This window comes from Alligator sinensis, unplaced genomic scaffold, assembly GCF_000455745.1.
Source record: "Alligator sinensis unplaced genomic scaffold, ASM45574v1 scaffold1297_1, whole genome shotgun sequence".
In the NCBI taxonomy this organism is placed as follows: domain Eukaryota; kingdom Metazoa; phylum Chordata; order Crocodylia; family Alligatoridae; genus Alligator; species Alligator sinensis.
Window position 1 is genome coordinate 334,981 of NW_005842901.1, and position 14,314 is coordinate 349,294.

At 51.5% G+C, this 14,314-nt stretch overlaps 1 protein-coding gene across 1 annotated transcript in view; it reads left to right on the top strand.

Annotated features, from left to right (window-relative positions):
- The window catches only part of NLRC3 (NLR family CARD domain containing 3), a 53,117-nt gene extending 39,498 nt beyond the window's left edge, over positions 1–13,619 (top strand). Inside the window, exons 11-18 of the mRNA XM_025192201.1 lie at positions 2,836–2,919; positions 4,165–4,248; positions 5,245–5,328; positions 6,795–6,878; positions 8,192–8,275; positions 8,591–8,674; positions 10,436–10,519; positions 11,987–13,619. Coding sequence (XP_025047986.1) covers positions 2,836–2,919; positions 4,165–4,248; positions 5,245–5,328; positions 6,795–6,878; positions 8,192–8,275; positions 8,591–8,674; positions 10,436–10,519; positions 11,987–12,077 — 679 coding nt within the window. The 3' untranslated portion in view covers positions 12,078–13,619. The remainder of the gene's footprint in view (positions 1–2,835; positions 2,920–4,164; positions 4,249–5,244; positions 5,329–6,794; positions 6,879–8,191; positions 8,276–8,590; positions 8,675–10,435; positions 10,520–11,986) is intronic.
- Positions 13,620–14,314: the final 695 nt, after the last annotated feature.

A 14,314-nucleotide genomic window follows, 5' to 3' on the forward strand; every position in this document is an offset into this window, starting at 1 on the left:
CAAGGTGCAATGGAACTGAGGGGTTAAGACCAAAACAAACAGTGAGAACTTATATATATGCTGTCTGCCAGCATCTCTGAGAGCATTCCCTGGCTAATTCCAGGTAACTCAGCCCACAAACAATAGGCTACATACCAAATGTTGTAATACAGAATACTGTAAACTGCTACAGGTTCCCAGGTGCCTTTGAAAGGCGGAAGTGTGCTGTGGGCAGGGCAGCTGTGCAGAATGCTGAGATAGGTGCAGCTCGAGGCAGCAGGGCATCATACTTCTGAGTGTCTCCTACATCTGCTTTTCCAGATGCAGAATGTATTTCTCCAGCCTGGGCCCTGGTCATGCCCCATTCACCCCAGCCGCTCCCCTTTCAGGAGAGACAGCAGCTCTGACCATGCTGTCGTCACCTGTACCTTGCACGCTGGGGTAAAAAGCAGAACAGTTTGAAATCTCCTCTCTGCCTGTCCCATCACTACACTACTCAGCCGTGGAGACAGAGTAGAACCAGCACGGGTTCGTGGCAGGCAGATCGTGCCTGACCAATCTAGTCTCTTTTTATGACCAGGTTACAAAACGCCTGGACACAGGAGGAGGGGTGGATGTCGTATACTTAGACTTCAGGAAGGTCTTCAATACGGTATCCCACCCCATACTGGTGAACAAGTTAAGAGGCTGTGACTTGGATGACTACACAGTCCGGTGGGTGGCGAATTGGCTGGAGGGTCGCACCCAGAGAGTCGTGGTGGATGGGTCGGTTTCGACCTGGAAGGGTGTGGGCAGTGGGGTCCCACAGGGCTCGGTCCTTGGACCAATACTCTTTAATGTCTTCATCAGTGACTTGGATGAGGGAGTGAAATGTACTCTGTCCAAGTTTGCAGATGACACAAAGCTATGGGGAGAAGTGGACATGCCAGAGGGCAGGGAACAGCTGCAAGCAGACCTGGACAGGTTGGACAAGTGGGCAGAAAACAACAGAATGCAATTCAACAAGGAGAAATGCAAAGTGCTGCACCTAGGGAGGAAAAATGTCCAGCACACCTACAGCCTAGGGAATGACCTGCTGGGTGGCACGGAAGCGGAAAGGGATCTTGGAGTCCTAGTGGACTCCAAGATGAACATGAGTCGGCAGTATGATGAAGCCATCAAAAAAGCCAAAGGCACTTTATCGTGCATCAGCAGATGCATGACGAATAGATCCAAGGAGGAGATACTTCCCCTCTATCGGGCGCTGGTCAGACCGCAGTTGGAGTACTGCATGCAATTCTGGGCGCCACAATTCAAGAGGGATGCGGATAACCTGGAAAGGGTCCAGAGAAGGGCCACTCGTATGGTTAAGGGCCTACAGACCAAGCCCTACGAGGAGAGACTAGAGAAACTGGATCTATTCAGCCTCCGCAAGAGAAGGTTGAGAGGCGACCTTGTGGCTGCCTATAAGTTCATCACGGGGGCACAGAAGGGAATTGGTGAGTATTTATTCACCAAGGTGCCCCCAGGGGTTACAAGAAATAATGGCCACAAGCTAGCAGAGAGCAGATTAAGATTGGACATTAGGAAGAACTTCTTCACGGTTAGAGTGGCCAAGGTCTGGAACGGGCTCCCAAGGGAGGTGGTGCTCTCCCCTACCCTGGGGGTCTTCAAGAGGAGATTGGATATGCATCTAGCTGGGGTCATCCACACCCAGCACTCTGTCCTGCCTATGCAGGGGGTCGGACTCGATGATCTATTGAGGTCCCTTCCAGCCCTAACATCTATGAATATATGAATCTATGAAATCCAGGCCTGGTTTGAACAGTCTCTGCCCACAGCAGAGACCCTAAAACAATGAGCAGGAGTGTAAGCAGAGGCATAAATAGCGGGGGTTTTTTCTTTGTACCTCGGGAAGGGATATGGGCAGGAGAAGGGGATTTGTTCCAACACCTGGCGGGGGGGGGAAGAGGGTGACAAAAGGGAGCAAGTGTTGTAGGGTCTTACCAGACAGCCACTCAGCTGGGTCTGGGTCTGCAGAACCTGCTTCACCATGGCTGGGACTAGCTCTGGCCATCCTGCCTGGTTGCACCTGGGGCTGAGGTTGGCTCCTTGTCCCTTCCCTGACTGTCGCTGCCAGGGCTCCCCAGGGACCACCATTCATTTAAGTTGGTGCCCAGTGTTGGTGTTCCCCCCTCCCTCCAGTTATGTTACTAGGCATAGAAAAGGAAACAAAAATAGCCTTTGACTGAACAGGGAATGCCAAACCTGACTCCTCATTTGCGGCTGCACTCAATGAGTAGGATAAAACAGTGGCCTTGTAGTATTTTCAAGAACACCCTGGGTACAGGGAGGCTGTCTGTCATCCGTGTTCGTTTCATTCCCAGAGTGGGATTGGGATCTACCTGCAGAAGATTCTCCTGACATGGGGAGCAGCCAGACATGTATGGGGTGGGCACTGCCTTGCCATGGACCCTAAGGCTATTAGGGCTGATGATCCCAACATGCACTGTGCTTCTGCCTTACCAGCCAAGCTTATTCTAGGGGCATTTTTGCCCCTACAAAGAGCAAAGGTCCTGGGCCAGGAATAGGCGGGGGTGGGGGGTGTTGGGGCATGACCTAGCAGGGTGAATGAAGAAGAAATGTAGAAACACCTCTGTGACCTCAGCAGCTGCTCCCCTCTGAGCACTCCCTTTGCTCTCATGCCACCAGCCCCTCTGTCATTAATCCCCCATGCTGCCCCAAGAGCCAGTCCTAGTCAGCTGGTTAGTCCTGTTTGCCCTGAAGGACAGGATGGGTCTGGCAATGAGTGTGGATTGTGCCCTCCTAGTCCTTCCCCTGGAAGGAAACATCCCCTGTGACCTGTTTTTTTTCTAGTCTCCGGGAGAATTCCATCAGCAAAGAGGGAGCACCGGAGATAGCCAGTGCCCTGCGGACCAACTGCACCCTGAGGAACCTGGAGTAAGACCCTTGCTTTGAAGGAGGAGTCCTGGGAATCATCTCCCACAGCTGCTTCAGGAGGGTTTAGGCAGGAGAGCCCCCCAGTGCCAAGGGCAGCTTCCCTGCAAGAGCTGTCTCTAGGCAGGAGGGAAGGGCCCTGGCTTTTGGGATGTAGCTCAAACACCTGCATCTCTGGGAGCAATGGGGAGCATAGAGGTGGAGTATCAGGGAAGCCTCTTTGCCAGTGTGGGATGGGGAGGAGAGGCTGCAGGAATCACTCACTTGAGCAAAGGGAATATGTACCAGGAGCAATCCTGTGATGGCTGCAGTGTGCCTGAGACAGCTGAGAGGAGCTCTTGGGTGGGCTGTTTCCATTCCAGTATGTGAGGGTCACTTTATCCACTTACACGGAAGAGGACGAACCCCAGAACAGCATCATTACACCTCCCATCCTCCCTGTGGAAGCTCATTCAGCTCAGCTCTGCCTGGCTGTGCTTTTGAATGGTTGTAGCTTGTTAGGGAGGAGCCAGGGGCATGAGAGCTCCCCCTCACAGCACCATATCCTTGGAGATCTCCAGGGCCTTCATTAGTTTATGGTGACTGAGCCCGCATCTCTGAACAGTCCTGGAGGGGTGTGCAGGTCTAAACACAAGAAAAGAGGTCGGGGGGGATCCAGCTGACATGGGGGCTAGAGAGACTGCTCTAGGGCACTGCAGTGGCCATGAGCTCTCAGAGGCGGCTTCCATCCAAGAGGTGCTACAACAGTTCTGGCAGCTCAAGCCCCTGGTGTTTCCATGGGGTGTGTTCCAGCCTGAGGGCTTAGTGATTTGGCACCAAGGAAACATGTGTTTGGTTTAACCATGTGATGACTTGGAGTGCCCTGAATTCATAATGTCACATAAAGCACTAAATGATGCCTTGCCATGGAGTGAGGCATATTCCTGATCCCGGCCAGTGACTAGAAGGTGCCCTGAAGCAAGGGGATGAGCCCTTGAGTTAGCTCAATGTGTGTCAACACAGATGCTCATGTAAACACTTTGTTCCATTTTGAACCCTGGAGCTGTTTGAAGGGAGGTCCACAGGACAAGTGTATGTTATATTGTAAAGCACTGAGCAGGCCCTTGGATCTGTGTGCAGTTCTCTGCCATTTAGTTTCATCTTGCTGTCTTTTTCCTCTCCCACGTGCTCGCCTCTGCTCTTGCTCTGCAGCTGGTGTAGTGGATCACTGTGTGTTTTAACACTCATTTCTCTGTACTTTGCCTCTAGCTTAGCAGCAAATCTGTTGCATGACGAAGGAGTCAAGGCCATTGCACAGGCAATGAAAGAGAACAAGGCTCTGACATCACTGCAGTGAGTTCCACCTTGACCTTGATTAATGTTCATCTCTTGGTTTTTAATTCCTTGCTGTGTCCACAAAGTAAATGAACAATCCCTGCCAGGGATTGTTCCCCTTTTAAGGGGAAAGGGGCAGTGTTTCCAGCTTTGCAGGCAGAATTCCAGTTTCATGGAGAGCCGTGCAGAGTCTGTCTCTAGGGTGTAGCTCAGATCCAGGCCAGGCACACAGGGAGTGAGAGTGACGGCTTTTCAGTGGTGTGTGTGAATCTGGTTTGTGAACAGGGGCTTGTACCCCAGGAATCTCTGTCCCTGTTGATGGTGGGTTCAGCATGCCAAATCCTGCTTGGGTGTGCCCTGAACTCCTCTCACTCCTCAAGCCTGTTCTCCAGCTTTGAGCCTAGGCTTGCAAGCAGGGCAGCTAGACTGCCAGCCCTCCTGTGGCTGAACAAGAGACTCACTCCCCGGCATGCTCTGACTGGCAACTTTTACCAGTCCTTCATGCCTATTACTTTTAAAAGCTAAATAGACATATAGGCCATGATTTTCCTTCTCTTTTAGTAATTGCTTGTCAATCCTGACCCTCTGGCTAGTGACAGCAGTGTTCACAAGCCTGAGAGGAAGTGCTTTTCAGAATGAACATCACCTGCTACCATCATGCTGCCACCTTGGATGCTTCATGGTACCTATGAATGCTACACTGCAGGTCTGGGAAGGTGGCACAGGAGAATCCCAGAGTTAGTGAGAAGGGCAGAAGGGATGTCTTTTGGCAGAATGCAGTTTCCTATGTTTAAATCTGTTTGCAATACCTGGCTGAGATGCATCCCCATATGCCTGTTGTCTCCCTCTGGAACACGTACCCTTGTCCCATGGGGGAAAGAATTCACTTTGCATTAACACCAAGGGAACAGAATTACATGATGTAAAGCCTCAAAATAGCAGGAGCTGGGTCACAGCAGGAGGTCTCTTCTCCCCTACATCCCCATGCCTTCATGTCTGCTTCTTTTCTTACAGCTTGCAGTGGAATTTCATCCAGGCAAAGGCTGCCAGAGCATTGGCTCAAGCCCTACAGTCCAACAGAAGCTTGACTAGCCTAGAGTAAGTGCTGGCTTCAGCAAAAGTCATCTGTGTCTCAGGCTCCTTCTGAACCCAAGGGCTCTCTGTGGGGTGTCTTGTACAGGAGTCCTCTTGTGTACTTGAGCAGAGTTTGGAGGTAGTGGTGGTGGAGCAGGCAGGACCAGCCTTCTCCCTCCACACTTCCCTGGTGCCCTATGGTCTGCAGGTCCTGAAACACATGCCCACTGCCTCCCTCAGTGCCAAGGTGTGTCTTCCTTGGCTTACTGATTGCCTGGCAGGGGAGTGTCCAGCTGCTTGGGTTGAACAGTGGGTTGGGGAAAGAAGAGGTCAAGAGGGGAGGGGGCAAGTGAATGACCATCCCTCTCCTATGGACTCCAGAAGCTAGTGAGGGAGTTTTCCTCTGGGGGGTAAGTGCATCACCCCACTGCAAGGGGCTCTGTTCAGCAGAGGAGCATGTCCCTATTTTTTTGTTACTGGCTAGGGTAAAGCAGTTGCCACCTCCACAAGCTAGTGGGTCTCCAGCCCCTTCCTTTGCAAACCCCTTCATGGTTGCAGCATGACATTGGTTTGTCCCCACCTGCAGCCCTTGCACTCAAGAAAGCATGAAAAAGGGGTTTGCAGCACAGACCACAGCTGGACCATCGCTGCCTTAAGCCACGTGGCTCTTGCTGACGCATGTAGTCAGGATCCTGGAGTGCTCCCTTTGCTGGCCCTTGGGACTGTTCTGTACTTTGGCTTGGCATATGCTCCCTCACTGTAGGTGACAGGAGGCGAGAGGAACAGATGGCACCTTGCTGTGGAACTAACCACTCTGGAACTGGGTCATTTTAGCAGCTGGAGGGTTCCACTGTACTGAGGCTGGGAGGTGGGGATCCTGCTGTTAGCACCTCCTGCGATGGACTGTGCTGCCTTCTGCCCTTGCAGCGCTTGCTATGCAGGACCCACATTTCATAGGCTCTGGAGTCCTGTTCACTGTCCATTGGGGATGGAGACCTGTGTGATGTGCATTTATAGTCCTAATAGTATTCTCACATTGTGAGAATACTATTCTCCACAGCTGTGCTGTGGCAATCAAGGTAGTTAGATGGTATGGGCATGTCTGCACTGCACTTAGCAGTTCCCAGGAACAGCGCTGTGGGAACCCACCTTGCCCCTTGTTCCCATGTACAAACATCACTTAGCTGCCAGCGCATCTAAACTGTGTGCGCCCAGTGCCACTTTCCCAAAGGCAGGCTGGGGTGCATGGCAAGGACATGACATCTTTTCAGCATGTGGTGCAGGGGTGAGTGGGAGAGGCCTGTTTCATGGCACTGCTGTCTGATATTATCCAGCATGGCATAGACATATCTTAAGCCACTGCTCATTGTGTCATGCTGGATGTAGGATCAGGCACTGCTCCTCAGTCCCCTGACAGAGCCTCTTTCCCTTGCGTGTGTTTCAGGGTGGTAAGGCCATATATAGCATGAGCTGATACCTCTTTGTTTCAGCCTGCAGGAAAATGCAATTGGAGATGAAGGAATGATTGCCCTTGCCACTGCTCTGAAGGTGAACACAACCCTTACAGCGCTCTAGTAAGTGCCCATGCTGCATGTGAAGAGTAGAGGCAGGAATATGTTGTGCATGTGATCTTTATACTGGTGCACAGAAGTGAGGTTGCTGGCCCTGCTTGCCCTGCTGGGGCTGAGATACCTCAGGCACCCAGATCTCTTTATTCCAGTGGTTCCCAAACTCTGACAGATTGCGCACCACCAATTTAAAATGATACAACCTTAAGTACCACCAGAAAATTGTTCAGTTCAACCTTAAGTACCATCAAATTTTTGTCATATAAAATAATTATAATAAAACACTTAATGCGTACCACTAACAGGTTGTGTGCATACCACTAGTAGTACCTGTACCACAGATTGGGAACTGCTGCTTTACTCCATGGGACCCACAAATTATTCCAATATTTGGACTTCTGGAGGACTTGGTAGTTAGGTGGGTGCACAACGAACACTTGTGAGAGTTGTCAGATCAGCTAGTGGCTGTGGGACTTGTAGGACCAGAGGAAGGCTGGTGTGCTGTCTGGGGAGACCAGCTTGTAGAGAGACATTGGTGTGACCCTCCTGGGGGACTCTGCTTGACCCGTCTGCTCAAGAAAGCACAAAAGTGACAATAGTCAGTGTACTAGGGGGAGAGGGGAGAAGTGGCTGTGGGGACTGGGAGGGAAATGGGAGATGCGCTATGGGACTGTGAATGGTTCAGGAAAGCTAATGAGAAGTTCTGGGAGACCTGTGTGCTGGGTTTTCATAGCCCGAGTGAGGCCCAAGTATGTGGGAGCATAAAGCCTCATTTCTGTCCTTAGCTGTGACTGCCCGGGTGCTATGCACTTGGTAATAGTCTGTCCAGCCTGGTACTGCATGGAGGCCAGGGCTCGTCTAGGCAGTTTGGTCATTGGAAATAAGTCACTTTGCACTAAGGGACATTTTCAGTTAACTACCACACACTGATTCAGTGCAGGGTCCTGCTGAGGGCCAATTGCCTCAGCATTGAGTCAGCTGCACTCCTCAGGCACACAGAGCAGGAGAAGAATCCATTAGCTTGCAGCAGCTGTGGTTCCTTCCCATGTTGGAGTCCAGCCATCCTTTCTGTTCACTATAGAGTGACTATGCAGGGCCTGTATGTTAATGCTTATCCCTGGAGGAAGTGCCACTGTCTATTCCACTCAGAGATACCCCAGGACCCTCTCTGCAAGATACTGCTCCTCAGGCTGCTGTGAAAGTGCATTAGAAGAGGAGCTTCTCCAGGCTCTTGTCTCCTCAGCTCACTGCCTGTCTGGCAGGAGCCACTGAGAATGACTTGGCTTGAACTGAACTGATGACTCCACGTTCTCTTGCAGTCTGCAGGTGGCTTCGATTGGAGTGAGTGGGGCCACAGCCCTGGCCGAGGCCTTACTGGCTAACAGGAGCCTCACAACGTTAGAGTAAGTATTCTGTAGCTGCCTGCCTCCTTCAGTCTGTGGCCTGTTTCTCCTGGGCTGTCTCCAAGGGTCTCAGTCCATCAGCTCTGTCTTCTTTCCATCCTCTGATAGTTTCAGGCTTAAGGCAGGGCAGGAACTTTTAAGGCAGAAACCTTCTCCTCTGGCATATCTAAGCCTTGGTCTGACTGACGCAGGCCTCCTTATCCCACTGCTCCTTAATCTCTCTTCTTCAGTGATTTGGGATCCACATGTTAGCTCTCTGCCATTTGGAGCTACAGATCCTAATCTCCCTTCTTTCTTTCCCGGTGTCCAATGCAGCTTGCGAGGAAACTCTATTGGTGTGCCTGGAGCCAAAGCGATGGCCAACGCATTGAAAGTAAACCGCAGCCTCCACATTTTGAAGTACGTAGCGACTACATTGGGGCAGACTCCCAAGGACTATTGCATTGTGAACTCCACTTGAGCAGAAGGTTGTTAAAGGGGCAAAGTCAACCACACAGAATGCAGGAAGTGGCAGAATTCAAGTTGCCTGGGCAGCCTTGGTCAGGATACTCAACACATTTACACATTTGTCTTTTTCTCAGTGCAACTACAGGGGACACACAATGCAGAGTTTAGAGTGTGGTAACCTACCAGAATCCAGTGTAAACTAATCCTAGGGAAAAACAAGTAGAACTACATTAGCATCAGTTGCACTGGTTTTTAGTGTCATGAGTCTGCATTTATCCCAGGGTAGCCATTTGCCCAACATGAACTCTATTGCTGACTCCCCTGCTTTCAGGGTAGTGTGCAGTGATCAAGCCAGTGCAGAGAGAATAAGTGGCCACCTGTCCATCCCACATCCCACAAATTTACAAAGCCAATGTAAATGACTGTGACATTAATGTGTCACATTTTGGCTTTCTTGTTCATCTGCATAATGATGTCATCTTAATATTACCACATAGATTTTTTTCCATGGGACCTCTGCCTTAGTCAGTATATAGAACTTTCCCTGACTTTCCCCGGATCTTTTTTGAGGGTGCTGAAACTCTCAAAAAAAAAAAAAAGAGAGAGAGAGAGAAAACTTCAGATGGATGGAAATTTCATTCCAAATGGTCAAAGAAGGTAAAAGTTAGAAGCAAATTCAGAAAAAAGTCTTACTTTGGGAAGTGTCAGGCAGGTTTAGCTAGGACCACTGCTCTTTACAATCACACACCAAGGGCATGTCATATATATGTGAGTGTAAATTGGTATTTATATTCATGTAAAAAAGTAAGAGGCCTCCAACATAGAGCCTGACAGTCATGAACCACATTCAAATCTGGTGTCAAATTATCCTAGGAAAATGAGGAGTAAAACTTCACCATCTGTATACTCTAAATTTTGGTGCAATTTACATTGGTGTGTAAAACTGATCATGAGTCCAGTCCCCAATCCCCAAAATGTTTCCAGATGTATTTTGTTCCTGTAACTGAGCAGTGACTTTCTCCTCTCCTGCTGGCTTCCTCTGCCATGACTGTTAATGAAGGGACAATCTATCACAAGAGAACAGCTGTGATGTTACTATCACTGGATTGTGAGATCACTGTGACTAACTGCATATTAGGAGGGTGACACAGTTCAGTGAGAGAGGAAGCCAGGTCTGAAGGAGAAAATCCACATTCATTGACAAATCTGCAGAAGGAATGGGGCAGCAGATGCTGCATCTGATGACTTCAAAGTAAGCCCAAGTGTTTTTTGGCTTGATCCAGGTGTTTTGTGAGGAACCATTGGCTTGGCCCAAGTGTTTTTTGAGGAAATAAAAAGATTCCTAGTTTGTCAGGATGCAATTCCCAGTCTAGGTCATAAGCCAGAGGCCAGGCGTTGTATTAAAGTCTGTCAGTCTCTTGGGGTACACCTATATGGAGCAGCACTCACACCAACACACTCACACATTCTCACCCTCACATCCCAACAACATGCTTATGCTCCCATGTAGCCATTGATATGCATAATCACACATACACATGCTCAAATACATAGGATCACACTCATGCACATGCACATGCACAATCACACATACACACACACACACACACACACAGACTTGCACAGCATTTACTACCAAGGCTACCCTGGGAGGGGAGTCTCATGAGTCCCAGGCATTGCTTTCTAACCATTCTTTGCCTCCTCTTCCTCCAGCCTGCAAGAGAATGCTTTAGGCATGGATGGAGCTATCTGCATTGCCACAGCACTGAAAGGGAACCACGGGCTGACTTATGTCAAGTAAGTGATAGCGGAGGGGCCAGCTGGCTGGTAAGGAAGCTGGGAGGTAGAGGAGATGTGAGCAGTGGTCATGGGGGATGAGTATGTCCTCACCTGCTCTTGGTACTCAACCTCTAGGGCCCCACTATGAGCAGTGTGACATGTCACCTGGGAGTGATACTCTTTCACCCAGCCCTAACAGTATAACAGGCCTAAGCTGCCTCCGTACACTGGGATGCTCCAACATCTCTAGGACATTTGAGCTCCTGATCCCAGCTGGTGCCCCAAAGCTCTGCCAAACAAACACAATGAATATTGGTCTCAAGCACTTGGAACCCTCCCAAAAGCCAAACACCCTTTGTAAGACCCATCAGTCTGTGCTGCACTACCCCTCAGCTCCTCCTGCTCCTACCTTGTCTCCCACCTTGTTGCCAGGAGCTTGGCACTATTGACTCTGGTCTGAGGGAGATGCTGAGCTTTGGACTTCAGCAGCCAGTAAGTTCCAGTCTGTTTGGGGTTCAGGTCAGCTCCCATACTTGCCTTGGAATTGTGGTCAGGTGCTGATGGCAGTCAGTCTGGCCCTGGCACTAGCTAGGGCAGGGTGGGAGAAAAGAGGAACTGGGCTTCCTAAACGGCACTTGGCATTTACCAGAGGAGGTGGCCTGCCTGGAAAGTCTTATTCAGGCCTGTCATTGTTTCAGCCTAGCAGAGCAGCCTGATTTTGGGGGAGGAACCTTCCTCTCTGGGGTGGCTTGTATGTTAAGAGCACCTCTGAGGCAGCAGCAGCCTGTGGGGCAGGAGATCAGCTTTCTGAGAACTCCCTGCCAGGGCAGCAGCCTGTAGGACAAGGGCACCACTGATATCTTGGCTTGGCAGCAGGTTGTGCACGTGGCCAGTTCCCAGGGCCTCTCCAGGCTGCTTCAACCACCCACAATCCACTACATTATCATAGCAGTGGCCCCAAATTTGGAGCAGAGACACTGCAGCATGCTAGCAAAAGATAGTAGATGAACTGAAGGGCACCTGGACTGCATGGGATGACCAAGCCTGCCTGGGCTGCAGACTTAGAACGATTAAGAGAAGGCTGTCTGGCCTGGAGTTGGGAAGTGGACTGGAGGAGCTGGTGTGGGCTGGGGAAAATGTATGTCTCCCTTCTCCACCTCCAGTTCAGTGCTTGGCAGCAGTATTGGTGCCCTTGGAGCCTTTGAAGCCATATAGTCATTAGAGCCCTGGGTGGGAAGGCCGGGTTGAGGCAGGAGGGTGGGGAGTTGCAGTGACCTGGCAGTGGGAGAGAGGGATCAGGGGCAGGAGCAGAGCAGGTGGCAGTGACAGGGAGGTGGGAGCAGAGCATTCTCCTGGGCTCCCACTGGGTCCTGGTGCCTGTAAAGAGTGCACTGCTGGTTCTGCTGTTGTAGGCTCTGGCCAGGGCTTGCAGGGGCGGGGAGTTTGCTGAGCTGTGTGTACATGTCCATCCTTTTTCCTCCCCAGTCTGCAGGGGAACCGAATTGGCCAGTCAGGAGCCAAGGTGATTGCTGACGCCATCCGAACAAATTCGCCCAACTGTGTCGTGGAGATGTGACCACTGGCTGGAGCAAGGGTGCAGGGAGGCCAGGGGCCCAGGCAGAGACTCACTTGAGTGTGACTGGGTCACCCTTCCTGGGTACAGTGCAGGGTTCCTGTGCATCTGCACGGGGGCTTAACACACATGTCTGATGGATGGCTGCAGAGCCCACCTGGCTCTGGGGTGCTGTGTGGTGGCCTGGGTAGAGGTGCGCTCCAGCTGTGGTTGTGGCTGTGGAAGCTGCAGAAGGATCCAGATGGGTGGTGTGAAGGGACCATCCTAGAATGTGCCTTTCTTAGCCCCAGGGGAGTGACCCCCACCTCCACCCAGGCCCCAGAATGAGCTTCGGGGCAGCAGCAACAATCAAAACGCCTCTGCACAGGAGGGGTGCTGCGCATGGATCTGAATGGGGACCAGGACCAACAATTCATTGACCCTATAATGGAGTTCCCTCTGTCCCATGATAGTAAACTTTCCTCTGACCTCCCCCATGCAGGCTGCTTTGAGAGTGTCTGTGCCTCACAGACACAGAGTTGCCTCCACAGACTTACAGCATTGTCCAGAGACGTAATTTGGGTCGGTGGGAGGGAAGGCCTGAGGTCATGGGCAGCAAAGGCAATTCTGTGTTGCTGCAGAAGATGTCATTGTAGCACAGCCTTCAGGACAGGGCTGGCAGTGCCAGACACAGCGTACCTGGAGCATGGAGGTTCTCTGCCTCCTGACAACACGCAAGGCAAGGAGAGACACAGCAGAGCAGAAGATGGGACTGGTTCATAGCATCGTGGTTGCTGCACAGAATGCTCTGGTGGGAGGAGACCCATCACTCCTGTTGCTCAGCCCAGCAGCTCGGTGCATTTAACCCCTGGTCACCTCATGTGGATGGACTAGGCCTATATCGGCTCTGAAAATGTGCTGCTTTCCCTGCAGCAGTTGCCAAAACAGTGAATCCTGCTGCAGAGGATCTCTGACAGGACACCTCTTTCTTCCAGAAGCTTGTGCTGATCACAGAGTAACTTAGGACTGTAAATGTCACCAGGCAGGGGCCCTGCATTGCTACAGACACCTTGGAGGCTGTTGAATTAGTAAACAGCAATGATGGGTGTCTTTCACCTACTGGTTGCTTGGTTTTCAGTGTGGGAAGGAGTGTGGGTGGATGATGCGCAGCTCAGGGTAGAAGTTATAGCTGCATTTCTGAAGAAGCGGAGATGCAGCTCTCCAGCAAGGGGGGAAAGAGCAAGGTAGGATGTGAAGGGGGGCTGGTGACTGCTAGGGAGCAAAGAGCAGTGCAGGCAGGTGGTTCCAGCCCATTTTAAGTCCTCACGGGTGGATCCTGCTTCTGGCAGTTCCTAATGGAAAAGTTCTGCCACTCAAGCAGGAGTCTCTAAGCCAGACTGAGTCTGTGCCCATTGACTGCTTTCTCTTTCTGGGAAGGGTGTGCATGTATTACAGGCTGGGCTCCTGGGTCCTGTTCTGCCTCTGCTGCTGCTGTGTGGCATCATGTCAGGCCAGTCAATGGGACCTTTGTGTTCTCGGCTTCCTGCTGCCTTGGTGAATTGGTGGGAGGGTGGATCCTGTGAGGGGAAGTGCTAGAGGCATGGACAGTGTTAATAGCACGTCATGTTTGCACTTGTTGCTGTGCTGAGTTGATGCTGATTGGCAAAGAGCAGAGTGAAGCCTTGAAGGGGCATGCTCAAGGACTGCCCGCTGGCAAGTCTGTCATATCCCCTGGCTTGCCTCTCCTTGCTGCGGCCCACAGCCTGAAGAAGGCGGCTCTCCTGCTGTTCACAGAATAGCAAATATCACAGGCCTGGTCCTGTTTGGAACGTGGGTATATAGCAGGTGCTAACCACAGGCTGTGCAAGTAGCTTCCTGCCAGTGGAGCTGTCCAGAGACTTCTCCTCTGCAGCTCTTTGTGAAATGCAAGGGACTGCCTGGATGGCCTATCCTGTGCTCTATGCAAGAGGCAGGGAAGCCTCCCAGTGCTGGGCTTGGCAGGCTGCTGGAGAACATCCTCAACTGCTGCACCAGTGCCTGACCATGCTACTGGGCCAGGCACTGTTGAGCTGCATGGCTGTGCCCAGCAGTAGTGTAATTGGGGGTGAGGGGTGGGGCCAGGCAGGACAGCAGTGACAGTGGTGGCAGCAGCCTTCAGCATGATGGGAAACTGCACCAAGGGGAACAGCAGTAGCCAGGGGCTTCTGAGTCTTTGGCAATACTCTTCCCTGCTCAGTTCCTCCCTGCCCCAGCCATGGGCA